At 53.1% G+C, this 14,863-nt stretch overlaps 1 protein-coding gene across 9 annotated transcripts in view; it reads right to left on the bottom strand.

Annotated features, from left to right (window-relative positions):
* Window positions 1-14,863, bottom strand: part of CEP350 (centrosomal protein 350) — a 172,718-nt gene that overhangs the window by 18,614 nt on the left and 139,241 nt on the right. For all 9 annotated transcript variants that reach the window (XM_075320581.1, XM_075320582.1, XM_075320589.1 and 6 more), the window contains 2 exons: window positions 10,406-10,599; window positions 9,840-9,987 (listed from right to left, as the gene is read on the bottom strand). In XM_075320581.1, coding sequence (XP_075176696.1) covers window positions 9,840-9,987; window positions 10,406-10,599 — 342 coding nt within the window. The remainder of the gene's footprint in view (window positions 1-9,839; window positions 9,988-10,405; window positions 10,600-14,863) is intronic.

Genomic DNA, 14,863 nt, shown 5'->3' with positions numbered 1-14,863 from the left:
TTGAGAGAGTTGAGGGACAGTCCTAGCTGCAGACCGGACTGTAAAAAAGACAGAAGGGTCGGCAACGAAAATGGCCAAGGAGAATGGCTGGAAGAGCGACACCAGGACAGGAAAATTTTCCAAGTCCTGTGATAGTTCTTGACGGAGGAAGACTTACGGGCCCGAGTCATAGAGGAGATGACTTCACGAGGAATACCAGAAGCCGTCAAAATCCAGGACTCAAGAGCCACGCCGTCAATTTGAGTGCCGCAGAATTCGGGCGGAAAAACGGACCTTGCGAGAGCAGGTCTGGACGGTCCGGAAGATGCCACGGCATCTCCACGGACAGTTGGAGCAGGTCCGGATACCAAGCTCGCCTGGGCCAGTCCGGTGCAATGAGGATGACTCGACGGCCCTCCAGTCTGATCTTGCGCAGGACTCTGGGCAAGAGAGCTAGAGGGGGAAACACGTAGGACAGACGAAACTGGGACCAGTCTTGAACCAGAGCGTCCGCGGCGAAGGCCTGAGGATCGTGGGAGCGAGCCACGTAAACCGGAACCTTGTTGTTGTGACGGGATGCCATTAGGTCCACGTCCGGAGTGCCCCACTTGCGGCAGATTGACTGAAACACTGCCGGGTGCAGAGACCACTCGCCACCGTCCACGGATTGACGGCTGAGATAATCTGCCTCCCAGTTTTCTACGCCAGGGATGTGGACTGCGGATATGGTGGACTTGGAGTCCTCCGTCCATTGAAGGATGCGTTGTACCTCCAACATTGCCAGGCGGCTGCGTGTCCCGCCTTGGTGATTGATGTAGGCAACCGCTGTCGCGTTGTCTGACTGGACTCGAATGTGCCTGCCCGCCAACAGGTGGTGAAAGGCTAGGAGAGCTAGAAGCACAGCTCTGGTTTCCAGCACATTGACTGAAAAAGCTGACTCGGACAGAGTCCAAGTGCCCTGAGCTCTGTGGTGGAGATGTACCGCTCCCCAGCCGGATAGGCTGGCATCCGTGGTGAGAATCACCCAGGACGGAGCCAGGAAGGAGCGCCCTTGGGACAGGGAGATGGGTCGAAGCCACCACTGAAAAGAGGTCCTGGTCCGTGGCGACAGAGCCACTAACCTCTGTAAGGAGGAAGGCCGCTTGTCCCAACAGCGGAGAATGTCCAGCTGCAGAGGACGCAGATGGAACTGGGCAAAGGGAACCGCCTCCATGGAAGCCACCATTTGACCCAGCACCTGCATCAGGCGCCTGAGGGAATAACGGCGGGGCCTCAGGAGAGAGCGCACCGCTAGCCGGAGAGACTGCTGTTTGTCTAAGGGCAACTTCACAAGTGCCGGCAAAGTCTCGAACTGCATCCCTAGGTACGGGAGACTCTGGGTCGGAGTCAGAGTGGATTTGGGAAGATTGACAATCCACCCGAATTGGGCTAGGGTGGCGAGAGTGAGCGAAACACTCCGCTGACAGTCTGCGCTGGATGGACCCTTGACCAGAAGGTCGTCCAGATAAGGAAGCACTGTAGACACCTGGAGGTGCAGGACCGCAATCACTGCCGCCATGACCTTGGTGAATACCCGAGGGGCCGTGGCTAACCCGAAGGGGAGAGCCACGAATTGGAAATGATCCTCTCCTATCGCAAAACGTAACCAACGCTGATGTGACACTGCGATTGGCACATGTAGATAGGCATCTCTGATGTCGATGGACGCCAGGAAATCCCCTTGGGTCATAGAGGCAATGACTGATCGCAGAGACTCCATGCGAAAATGCCGCACCCGGACATGCTTGTTGAGAAGCTTGAGATCCAGGATGGGCCGTAAGGTACCGTCCTTTTTTTGGAACTAGGAAGAGATTTGAGTAAAAACCTCTGAACCGTTCCTGAGCGGGAACTGGGACAATCACTCCGTTTGCCTGCAAGGACGCCATGGCCTGCAAGAAGGCGGCGGCCTTGGAGCAGGGGGGAGTTGAGAGAAAAAATCTGTTTGGAGGGCTGGAAGAGAATTCTATCCTGTAGCCGTGAGATATGATGTCTCTCACCCACTGATCGGAGACTTGCTTTAACCAAGCGTCGCCAAAGTGGGAGAGCCTGCCACCGACTAAGGACGTGGCTGGAGCGGGCCGAGAGTCATGAGGAAGCTGCCTTAGTGGCAGAACCTCCTGCGGTCTTTTGCGGACGCGCTTTTGGGCGCCAGTTGGATTTCTGATCCTTGGCTGAGTTAGCGGACGAGGCGGAAGGCTTAGAGGATGACCAGTTGGAGGAGCGAAAGGAACGAAACCTCGATTGATTCCTACCCTGGGCGGGTTTCCTGGTCTTGGTTTGTGGCATGGAAGTACTCTTCCCGCCAGTAGCTTCTTTAATGATTTCATCCAGCTGCTCACCAAACAGCCGTGAACCAGCAAAAGGGAGCCCAGCAAGAAACTTCTTGGACGAAGCATCTGCCTTCCACTCTCAAATTAGCTGAAGCCACCGCAGTGCGGTGAGCAGCCTCTAGCATGGCAGACATGGCAGAAGCCTGAGCAGTTAAGGTAACCATCTCAGGCATAGATTCCTTGGTGAGGGAATGCATCTCCTCTAGAGAAGCAGAGATGGCTTTGAGAGCCCACACTGCTGCAAAAGTCGGGGAAAACGCGGCCCCCGCAGCTTCGTACACAGATTTGGCCAGAAGGTCAATCTGACGGTCAGTGGAATCCTTAAGTGAGGTGCCGTCAGCCACCGACACAACGGTCCGGGCTGATAGCCTAGACACCGGAGGGTCTACCTTTGGGGAGTGAGACCACTCCTTGACCACCTCAGGTGGAAATGGAAACCGGTCATCAGAACCACGCTTTGGGAAGCGTTTGTCAGGACAGGCCCTGGGTTTGGTCACAGCGGTCTGAAAACTGGAGTGGTTAAAGAACACACTCTTCACTCTCTTAGGCAAGGTAAACTGGTGCTTTTCTGCCAGAGAGGGTTGCTCCTCTGATACTGGCGGATTGAGATCCAGCACAGAATTAATAGAAGCAATCAAATCACTAAGATCTGAGTCACCCTCAGAGAAATCGATGGGATACATAGGAGTCCTCTGTCAAGAGTATTAGAGGCACCCTGTGAGGGGGGCTGATGCATATTCATCAAAGTCCTGGACAAAAGTCCCATGGACTCAGCAAATGACTGGGATATGGACCTAGAAAAGGACTCTACCCAGGCCGGGGGTTCAATCACAGGTGCAGCAGCAGCCTGAGAGACCACTGGGGGTGAGACTCCAGGCTGTGGCACCGCCAAGTTAGAGCGACCATCACAGTGTGGATAAATGCTCGGCTCAGGCAGCAGGAGCTTACATGCAGTGCATGCAGAATAAAGCTTTGGAGCCTTGCTCCTTGTGTGAGACATGCTGCTGGAGTGGGGGCTTTGCAGAGAATGAACCCCAGGGAGAATATACAGAGGTCCACAACCGGAGACCGGCTGTGGCTTACCAGACCGCTGAGCGCGGTGTTGTGTGCCCTCCAGATTCCGAAGCCCGGTCCCCCAGAGCGCAGCACCTCAGCAGAGATGTAGAATGCAGGATGTCCCAGAGCAGAGTGAACTCTGCCTGAGAAATGGAGGGGGCGGGACTAGGGGCGTTCCTATAAAAGAGCGGGAACTGGAGGGCTATTGAGACCTGCCGGGAAGGAGGGACGCCCCAGCAGTGGGGAGTGTCCCTCCCCAGTGTAGAACGGCCGCCGGGAGGAGCCGAACCTGTCCCTCTGCATGAGTGACATGCGAGGGCAGGAAAACGAAACTAGGCCTCCGGCGAAGCCGGGGCCTAAATTTAAGCGGCGAGGCCGACAAGCGGGCACCATCGGCGCGGTTCTCAGGCAAAAGCTGGAGAACCCGCCGGAAAAGTTAAAACAATCACATACAGCATACTCTCCCCTTACAATAAAGAACCGGGACCCCCAACATAAACGTCTCAGGTACTTAGCTGCTGAGACGCAGGGCCATGTCCCTGGGGATGAGTGCTCCGGTCCAACAGAATCCTCAAGGGGCTGTGGATGGAGACCGGACTCCTGCCAGGCATGGAGACCGTGCTGGCTCCCACTTCAAGCCAGAGCCCAGAAGGTATGGTGAAGGAGCACGGCATGTAAGGCTTCAGCCTTGTAAATCAACCTTAACAACACCGCCGACACAGTGGGGTGAGAAGGGACATGCCGGGAGTCCAGACATGGACCCGCTTTTCTTCAAACTCTTTCCAAAAGTCAAACAATCAGATGAGAATGCATGTGTGGATGTATGCCTCCTGAACACAAAGCGATAAACTGGCTAGGACTGGCTACCAGGGGGTGTATAAGCTCAGAGGGAGGAGTTACACTTTTAAGTGTAGTACTTTGTGTGTCCTCCGGAGGCAGAAGCTAAACACCCATGGTCTGGGTCTCCCAAAGGAACGATGAAGAAATTCTTTATATTGACTTTCCACTGGTGTCGATTAGTGAAGCGAACACTCTCCCAAATATACTTGATTCACAGGGAATAAAGGACTGCGACATTTTTATATAACATAGGGCGGCATCAGATTCTTGCTACTGGAAGTGACGCGCTGAGGACGCAGACTTTATACCCCTCATGTGGAGCTGCCAGGTGAAAGTAATCCACTTCATAAACTCAACTGATAATGGTCAGGTTGCTCCGGGATCCCTGACTTGTGTTCTTGGCTACACATTGGAGTTGCCTATTCCGGAAGGCCATAAGGTAGCCATTGCTCGTATTCCATATCAAGTGCGGAAACGTATAGCCTCATACTGGAAAACTATAAAAGCTCCGACTAGCAGAGAACTCATTAGTAAATTGACCACCACCCTCCGATCAGAGTAATACATATACCAAGAGAGAAACGCCTATAGGAAATTCGAGGACTTTTGGGCACCTTGGCTCGATGCCCCCAATTTAGCGCCGCTGACCATAACCTGGACCAGTTTTTGTTAATGGGTCTGACCTGAAGGGTTGAAAAAGATGGGTGATAGGAGAAGTAGGGTTGTATGGGTGTGTGTACCCATTGGGTGGGGCGTGGCACGGCTGATAGAGCCGATCTAGCCCAGATTATAGCCTTCATGTGGATGGAACATTTTGAAGTCCAAGCAAGGCGGAATGTAGGTAATGTCAAAACCTGTGAAAGGCGATGTGCGCACACTGCAGTTTTGTTTCTCCAGCGAAAACGCACCCTCTGGCAGAAAAACGCATCTCCGGACAAAAAAAAAGAGAATTTTGTTTACTTACCGTAAATTCTTTTTCTTATAGTTCCGTATTGGGAGACCCAGACATTGGGGTGTATAGCTTCTGCCTCCGGAGGACACACAAAGTACTACACTCAAAAGTGTAGCTCCTCCCTCTGAGCTTATACACCCCCTGGAGAACCAGATCTAGCCAGTTTAGTGCAAAAGCTGAAGGAGAATAGCCACCCGCAAGTAAAAACAGAGCAAGAACCGGAACAACCGGAGACTCTGTCCACGACAACAGCCGGTGATAACACGCGGAACAAGAAGCCCAAGAGGCACAGACAGCTCTGGTCGAGTGTGCCTTGATCCCCGGCGGGGGAGGCACCTGAGAACACTGGTAGGCATCCAAAATGGTCGACCTAATCCAACGGGCTAAGGTCGGCTTAGAAGCAGAGAGGCCCTTACGCCGACCTGTGGTTAGCACAAAAAGAGAGGTGCACCGCCTAAGAGCAGCGGTGCGAGACACATAGATCCGGAGAGCACGCACCAGATCCAGAGTATGCAACGCTTTTTCAAAGCGATGAACAGGAGCCGGACAAAAGGAAGGTAGGGTAATATCCTGGCTAAGGTGGAAAGGAGAAACCACCTTAGGAAGAAAGTCCGGAGTCGGACGGAGAACCACCTTGTCTTGATGAAAAAACAAAAAAGGCGACTCCGAAGAGAGCGCAGCCAAATCAGAGACTCTCCTGAGGGAAGTTATGGCCACTAGAAAGACCACTTTCTGTGAAAGACGAGACAAAGAAACCTCCCTAAGAGGCTCAAAGGGGGGTTTCTGCAAAACCGTGAGAACCAAATTGAGGTCCCAGGGATCCAAGGGCCGCCGGTAAGGCGGAATGATGTGAGACGCGCCCTGCAAGAAGGTGCGGACCTGAGCCAGTCGGGCGATACGCTGCTGGAACAGCACTGACAGCCAAGACTTGTCCCTTGAGAGAGTTGAGGGACAGTCCAAGCTGCAGACCGGACTGTAGAAAGGACAGACGGGTCGGCAAGGAAAAAGGCCAAGGAGCATGGCCGGAAGAGTGACACCAGGACAGGAAAATTTTCCAAGTCCTGTGATAGATCTTGGCAGAGGAAGACTTACGGGCCCGAGTCATAGTGGAGATGACTTCAGGGGGGATACCGGAAGCCATCAAGATCCAGGACTCAAGACCCACGCCGTCAATCTGAGAGCCGCAGAATTCTGGCGGAAAAACGGACCCTGTGAGAGAAGGTCTGGACGGTCCGGAAGATGCCACGGCACCTCTACGGACAGATGGAGCAGGTCTGGATACCAAGCTCGCCTGGGCCAGTCCGGAGCAATGAGGATGACTCGACGGCCCTCCATTCTGATCTTGCGCAGAACTCTGGGCAAGAGAGCTAGAGGGGGAAACACGTAGGACAGACGAAACTGGGACCAGTCCTGAACCAGAGCGTCCGCGGCGAATGCCTGAGGATCGTGGGAGCGAGCCACGTAAACCGGAACCTTGTTGTGACGGGATGCCATTAGGTCCACGTCCGGAGTGCCCCACTTGCGGCATATTGACTGAAACACTGCCGGATGAAGGGACCACTCGCCACTGTCCACGGTTTGACGGCTGAGATAATCTGCCTCCCAGTTTTCCACGCCTGGGATGTGGACTGCGGATATGGTGGACTTGGAGTCCTCCGTCCATTGAAGGATGCGTTGTACCTCCAACATTGCCAGGCGGCTGCGTGTCCCGCCTTGGTGATTGATGTAGGCAACCGCTGTCGCGTTGTCTGACTGGACTCGGATGTGCTTGCCCGCCAATAGGTGGTGAAAAGCTAGGAGAGCCAGAAGCACGGCTCTGGTATCCAGCACATTGATCGAGAGGGCTGACTCGGACGGAGTCCAAGTGCCCTGTGCTCGGTGGTGGAGATGTACCGCTCCCCAGCCGGATAGACTGGCATCCGTGGTGAGGATCACCCAGGACGGGGCCAGGAAGGAGCGTCCCTGAGACAGAGAGATGGGCCGAAGCCACCACTGAAGAGAGCTCCTGGTCTGTGGCGACAGAGCCACTAACTTGTGCAAGGAGGAAGGCCGCTTGTCCCAACAGCGGAGAATGTCCAGCTGCAGGGGGCGCAGATGGAACTGGGCAAAGGGAACAGCCTCCATTGATGCCATCATCTGACCCAGCACCTGCATCAGGCGCCTGAGGGAATAACGGCGGGGCCTCAGCAGAGAGCGCACCGCCAGTTGGAGGGACTGCTGTTTGATTAAGGGCAACTTCACAAGTGCCGGCAGAGTCTCGAACTGCATCCCTAGGTACGTGAGCCTCTGGGTCGGAGTCAGAGTGGATTTGGGCAGATTGACAAGCCACCCGAATTGGGCTAGGGTGGCGAGAGTGAGCGAGACACTCCGCTGACAGTCTGCGCTGGATGAAGCCTTGACTAGAAGGTCGTCCAGGTAAGGAATCACTGCCAACCCCTGGAGGTGCAGAACCGCAACCACTGCTGCCATGACCTTGGTGAATACCAGAGGGGCCGTGGCTAACCCGAAGGGAAGAGCCACGAATTGGAAATGTTCCTGTCCGATTGCAAAACGTAGCCAACGCTGGTGTGAAACTGCAATTGGCACATGGAGATAGGCATCTTTGATGTCGATGGATGCCAGGAAATCCCCTTGGGTCATTGAGGCAATGACTGATCGCAGAGACTCCATGCGAAAATGCCACACCTGAACATGCTTGTTGAGAAGCTTGAGATCCAGGATGGGCCGGAAGGAACCGTCCTTTTTGGGGACTAGGAAGAGATTTGAGTAGAAACCTCTGAACCGTTCCCGGGCGGGAACCGGTAGAATTACTCCGTTGGCCTGCAAGGATGCCACGGCCTGAGAGAAGGCGGCGGCCTTGGAGCAGGGGGGAGTTGACAGAAAAAATCTGTCTGGCGGGTTGGAAGAAAATGGCGCCGGAGCGAAGAGAGGGGGCGGGACCTACTCTGAGAGCGGGATCTGGAGGGCCAAAGAGACTTACAGGGGAGGAGACATGTACCCAGTGAGGAGTGTCCCTCCCCTGTGCAGAACGGCCGCTGGGCGGAGCCACGCTGTCCCTCTGCATGAATGACATGCGAGGGCAGTGAAACCGAAAGTAGGCCTCCGGCGAAGCCGGGGCCTAAGTTTGAGCGGTGCGGCCGGCGCGCAGGCACCATCGGCGCGGTTCTCCGGCGTCAGCCAGAGAACCCGCCGGAAATATCAGAAAACTCACTCAGCACACTCTCCCCCACCAATAAAGTACAGGGACCCCCAATATATAAACGTCTCAGGTACTTAGCTTGCTGAGACGCAGGGCCATGTCCCTGGGGATGAGTGCTCCGGTCCAGCAGGATCCTGAAGGGCTGCGGATGGAGACCGGTCTCCTGCCAAGCATGGAGAACCGTGCTGGCTCCCACTTCAAGCCAGAGCCAAGGAGGGATGGTGAAGGAGCACGGCATGTAAGGCTCCAGCCTTGGAATCAACCTTAACAGCACCGCCGACACAGTGGGGTGAGAAGGGACATGCCGGGAGTCCAGACTTGGACCCGCTTTTCTTCAAACTCTTTCCAAAAATCAGATGAGAATGCATGTGTGGATGTATGCCTCCTGAACACAAAGCGATAAACTGGCTAGATCTGGTTCTCCAGGGGGTGTATAAGCTCAGAGGGAGGAGCTACACTTTTGAGTGTAGTACTTTGTGTGTCCTCCGGAGGCAGAAGCTATACACCCCAATGTCTGAGTCTCCCATAGGAACGATAAAGAAAAACCACGTGTTTTTGGTGTGTGTGTTTTTTTTTTTTTTTTTAACATTGTCAAATGGCAAAATGCAGGGAAAAACGCAAAAAAGAAGTGACATGCTGTTTTTTTTCTGCAACCCAAACTGCAGGCAAAAAAGAAGTAATGTGCACACAGCCTTTTGGATTTCTCATAGACTTTGCTGGGGAGGGTCATACATGCAGTTTAGGACCACAAACTGCACCCAATACTGCACCAAAAAAGCAGCAAAAAGAGCAGCGTATGCACAAGGCCTTAGGGTATGTGAACACACAGAAGTTTTGTTTCTTGAGCAACAAACGTACCCTCAGGCTGAAAAACGCACATCTGCACGAATAAAATGAATCAAAAAATGGATGTTTTTGCTGCATTTACGGTGCGTTTTTGCCATGTTTTTGCCTCTGCATATATTCACTATAGGCAATGGAAAGACGCAGGGAAAAAAAGCAGAAAAGAAGTCACACGCTGCTTCTTTTATCTGCACCCAAAACTGCAAGCAAAAAAAAAAAAACGAGCGCACAGCCTTTTGGATTTCTCAGACTTTGCTGGGGAAGGTCATATATGCAGTTTAGGCGAACAAACTGCACCACAAAAAGCAGCAAAAACACAGCAAAAAAGGCAGTGTGCGCACAGGGCCTTACAGTTGGATGGAGGGGAGGATGGGAATTATGTTGAATTCTTTATTGGTTGTCTTTCTCTTTTTGAATATGAAGAAAATGTTCAATAAAATGTATTGGATTAAAAAAAACTAATATTATCTTGTATGTCCGGAGGGGCTGCCATATTTATTACACCGTCATGCTCAGCTAAAGCAAACAACGTGTCATGATAACAGCAATTAATGTGTTTTATGCAGGAACCTGAATAATAACGCCGCTGCGTGCCATTTACCTGAATGCGTCATGGACAATGATTCTTCAGACCACGTGTGCGGCAGCTGGTGAGGTCTTAGGGTGATGTGCATTTTCTGACGTCCGGGTTTCACACTTTCCTTGCTGGATTCCAGGTCTGCCGGTGACTTGCTGCTTCTCGGAGGAGACTAAAAACAATACAAACATTTAATTTTACTTTTATTATCAATGGAAAATTTGGAGGACTTGTCCGTCAAGCTAAGTCACGGCGTCAGAAATTGGCATTAATAAGTCATTTGTCATTGTACGTAGCATTGAATAAACGTTCGGGCTGGAATGTTCCCTGTTCTCCCTGCAGATATAACAATGGGCAGGATGATAATGGGTTCACCCCACTGGGAGATGCAGAACAATACACTAATGTGATATATACGGGAACGCAGAGCACGTAGCGACGTCCGCTCTATAAGAGGAGGTTCATCCAGGGCTTTTTTTTCCCTTATTTGAGACACTGTGAGAATACGTTTGTGTAAACCATTAGTCACATGCTGCTACCAAAAATCCTCATACATGGACTGATCAAGGTCACAATCATAAAGTATGTACCACTTTGCTGGGTCCAGATACAGCCAAATCTTCAGAGATGCTTCCATGGTCTCCGCTCTCCTCCTGAATCTGCTCAGCAATGGTTGACGGCTCAATACTATCAGAAGATAAATACTCCGGAGGAGGACTCAGGGAGGTCCTGGTCTGGATCGTTGGACTTGGTGGGGCTGAGGAGCCTTCCTTGTGCCTCTTGTCTAAGAACAACAGGGAATGATTATGGTCTCATTTAAATACATTTTCAAGTATGTGGATTAGGTAAAGAAAAGGCAGATCATAAAGGAGCCAGAGCGGTGTGACACCTTCCTAGTGCCCCTGACACTATATTCTAGCAATCTAAGAAAAGACGGATGGCACCTCCTACCTTTCTAATGTGAACAATAAACATAGTAACAAAAAGGAGACGTGGAACGAAGTGAATTTTGTTTACTTACCGTAAATTCCTTTTCTTCTAGCTCCTATTGGGAGACCCAGACAATTGGGTGTATAGCTTCTGCCTCCGGAGGCCACACAAAGTATTACACTTTAAAAGTGTAACCCCTCCCCTCTGCTATACACCCTCCCGTGCATCACGGGCTCCTCAGTTTTGGTGCAAAAGCAGGAAGGAGAAAACTTATAAATTGGTCTAAGGTAAATTCAATCCGAAGGATGTTCGGAGAATTGAAACCATGAACCAAAAGAACAATTCAACATGAACAACATGTGTACACAAAAGAACAACAGCCCGAAGGGAACAGGGGCGGGTGCTGGGTCTCCCAATAGGAGCTAGAAGAAAGGAATTTACGGTAAGTAAACAAAATTCCCTTCTTTGTCGCTCCATTGGGAGACCCAGACAATTGGGACGTCCAAGAGCAGTCCCTGGGTGGGTAAAAGAATACCTCGATAAAAAAAGAGCCGAAAACGGCCCCCTCTTACAGGTGGGCAACCGCCGCCTGAAGGACTCGCCTACCTAGGCTGGCGTCTGCCGAAGCATAGGTATGCACTTGATAGTGTTTCGTGAAAGTGTGCAGACTAGACCACGTAGCTGCCTGACACACCTGCTGAGCCGTAGCCCGGTGTCGCAATGCCCAGGATGCACCCACGGCTCTGGTAGAATGGGCTTTCAGCCCTGAAGGAAGTGGAAGCCCAGAAGAACGGTAGGCCTCGAGAATCGGTTCCTTGATCCACCGAGCCAAGGTTGACTTGGAGGCCTGAGAGCCCTTACGCTGGCCAGCGACAAGGACAAAGAGCGCATCTGAACGGCGCAGGGGCGCCGTGCGAGACACGTAGAACCAGAGTGCTCTCACTAGATCCAAAGAGTGCAAATCCTTTTCACACTGGTGAATTGGATTAGGGCAAAAGGAAGGCAAGGAGATATCCTGATTGAGATGAAAAGGGGATACCACCTTAGGGAGAAATTCCGGGACAGGACGCAGAACCACCTTATCCTGGTGAAAAACCAGGAAGGGGGCTTTGCATGACAGTGCTGCGAGCTCAGACACTCTCCGAAGTGATGTGACTGCCACTAGGAAGGCCACCTTCTGCGAAAGACGGGAGAGAGAGACATCCCTCAGCGGCTCGAAAGGTGGTTTTTGAAGAGCCGACAGAACCCTGTTAAGATCCCAGGGTTCCAGCGGACGTATGTAAGGTGGGACCATGTGGCAAACCCCCTGCAGGAACGTGCGGACCTGCGGAAGCCTGGCTAGACGCTTTTGAAAAAACACGGAGAGCGCCGAGACTTGGCCCTTGAGAGAGCCGAGGGACAAACCCTTGTCCATTCCAGATTGAAGGAATGAAAGAAAAGTGGGTAAGGCAAACGGCCATGGAGGAAAACCGTTATCAGAGCACCAGGATAGGAAGATTTGCCAAGACCTGTAATAGATCTTGGCGGACGTTGGCTTTCTGGCTTGTCTCATGGTGGCAATGACATCCTGAGATAACCCTGAAGACGCTAGGAGCCAGGACTCAATGGCCACACAGTCAGGTTGAGGGCCACAGAATTCAGATGGAAAAACGGGCCTTGTGACAGCAAGTCTGGGCGGTCTGGAAGTGCCCACGGTTGACCCACCGTGAGGTGCCACAGATCCGGGTACCACGACCGCCTCGGCCAGTCTGGAGCGACGAGAATGGCGCGACGGCAGTCGGACCGGATCTTGCGTAGTACTCTGGGCAGCATCGCCAGAGGGGGAAACACATAGAGCAGTCGAAACTGCGACCAATCCTGGACTAACGCGTCCGCCGCCAGAGCTCTGTGATCCTGAGACCGTGCCATGAAGGCCGGGACCTTGTTGTTGTGCCGTGACGCCATGAGATCGACGTCCGGCATTCCCCAGCGGCGACAGATCTCTCGAAACACGTCTGGGTGCAGAGACCATTCCCCCGCGTCCATGCCCTGACGACTGAGAAAATCTGCTTCCCAGTTTTCTACGCCTGGGATGTGAACTGCGGAGATGGTGGAGCCTGTGGCTTCCACCCACTGCAGAATCCGTCGGACTTCCTGGAAGGCTTGACGACTGCGAGTGCCGCCTTGGTGGTTGATGTAGGCGACGGCAGTGCTGTTGTCCGACTGGATCCGGATCTGCCTGCCCTCCAGCCACCGATGGAAAGCCAATAGGGTTAGATATACTGCCCTTATCTCCAGGATATTGATCTGAAGGGACGATTCTATCGGAGTCCAGGTTCCTTGAGCCCTGTGGTGGAGAAAAACCGCTCCCCAACCTGACAGGCTCGCGTCCGTGGTGACCACAGCCCAGGTTGGGGGTAGGAAGGATTTTTCCCGCGACAGAGATGTGGGTAGGAGCCACCACTGAAGTGATGTTTTGGTTGCAAGGGAAAGAGAGACGTTCTTGTCGAGGGAAGCCGCACTCTTGTCCCATTTGCGGAGAATGTCCCATTGGAGTCGATCGATGCTAGGAAGTCTCCTTGTGACATCGAGGCGATGACCGAGCGGAGCGATTCCATCCGAAACTGTCTGGTTCTCACATGTCTGTTGAGTAGCTTGAGGTCCAGAACGGGACGGAATGACCCGTCCTTTTTTGGCACCACGAACAAGTTGGAGTAAAATCCGCGACCACGTTCCTGAAGGGGAACGGGGATCACAACTCCTTCTATCTTTAGAGCGTCCACTGCCTGAAAAAGTGCGTCGGCCTGAGCGGGGGGCAGAGAGGTTCTGAAGAAATGAACCGCAGGACGAGAGCTGAACTCTATCCTGTAACCATGAGACAGAATGTCTCTCACCCATCGGTCTTGAACATGTGGCCACCAGGCGTCGCCAAAGCGGGAGAGCCTGCCACTGACCGAGGATGCGGCTAGGGGAGGCCGAGAGTCATGAGGAGGCCTTCTTGGAGGCAGTGCCTCCTGCGGCCTTTTGGGGGCGTGACTTGGACCGCCACGCATGAGTTCCTCTGGCCTTTCTCCGGCCTGTTGGACGAAGGGGATTGGGGCTTGGCGGAGGGACGAAAGGACCGAAACCTCGATTGGATTTTTCTCTGCTGAGGTCTCTTAGGTTTGGACTGGGGTAAGGAGGAGTCCTTTCCCTTGGATTCCTTAATAATCTCATCCAATCGTTCGCCAAACAAACGGTCGCCAAAAAAAGGCAAACCAGTTAAGAACCTCTTGGAAGCAGAGTCTGCTTTCCATTCGCGCAGCCACATGGCCCTGCGGACTGCCACGGAGTTAGCAGATGCTACAGCCGTACGGCTAGTGGAGTCCAGGACGGCGTTCATGGCGTAGGAAGAAAAAGCTGACGCCTGAGAGGTCAAAGACGAAACATGCGGAGCAGAATTCCGTGTGACAGCATTAATCTCAGTCAGACAAGCCGAGATTGCTTGGAGTGCCCACATGGCTGCAAAGGCTGGGGGCGAAAGACGCGCCCGTGGCTTCATAGATGGATTTCACCAGGAGCTCTATCTGCCTGTCAGTGGCATCCTTCAGGGATGAGCCATCTGCAACAGACACAACGGACCTAGCAGCCAATCTGGAGACTGGAGGATCCACCTTGGGAGAGTGAGCCCAACCCTTAACGACTTCAGATGGAAAGGGGTAACGCGTGTCAGTGTGGCGTTTAGCAAAGCGCTTGTCCGGGACCGCTCTGGGCTTCTGGACAGCATCCCTGAAGTTAGAGTGATCAAAAAACGTATTGCGCGTACGTTTGGGGAACCGAAACTGGTGTTTCTCCTGCTGAGACGCCGACTCCTCTACAGGAGGAGGCGGAGGTGAGAGATCCAACACCTGGTTGATGGACGAGATAAGATCATTTACTAAGGCGTCCCCCTCAGGTGTATCAAGGTTAAGGGCGAAGTCAGGGTCAGAGCCCTGAGCTCCCACGTCCGCCTCGTCTTCCTGAGAGTCCTCAAGCTGGGATCCCGAGCAGCGTGAGGAAGTCGGGGAAGAGTCCTAGCGAGACCGCTTAGCCGGTCTGGGACTGCGGTCCGGGCAGGAGTCCTCCGCTTGAGACCTAGGGGCCAACCTGGGAGCGCGCTG

Source organism: Anomaloglossus baeobatrachus, chromosome 8 (genome assembly GCF_048569485.1).
Source record: "Anomaloglossus baeobatrachus isolate aAnoBae1 chromosome 8, aAnoBae1.hap1, whole genome shotgun sequence".
In the NCBI taxonomy this organism is placed as follows: Eukaryota; Metazoa; Chordata; class Amphibia; order Anura; family Aromobatidae; genus Anomaloglossus; species Anomaloglossus baeobatrachus.
The sequence above is the reverse complement of the archived record's forward strand: the minus strand, read 5'-3'. Positions and strand labels throughout refer to the sequence as shown.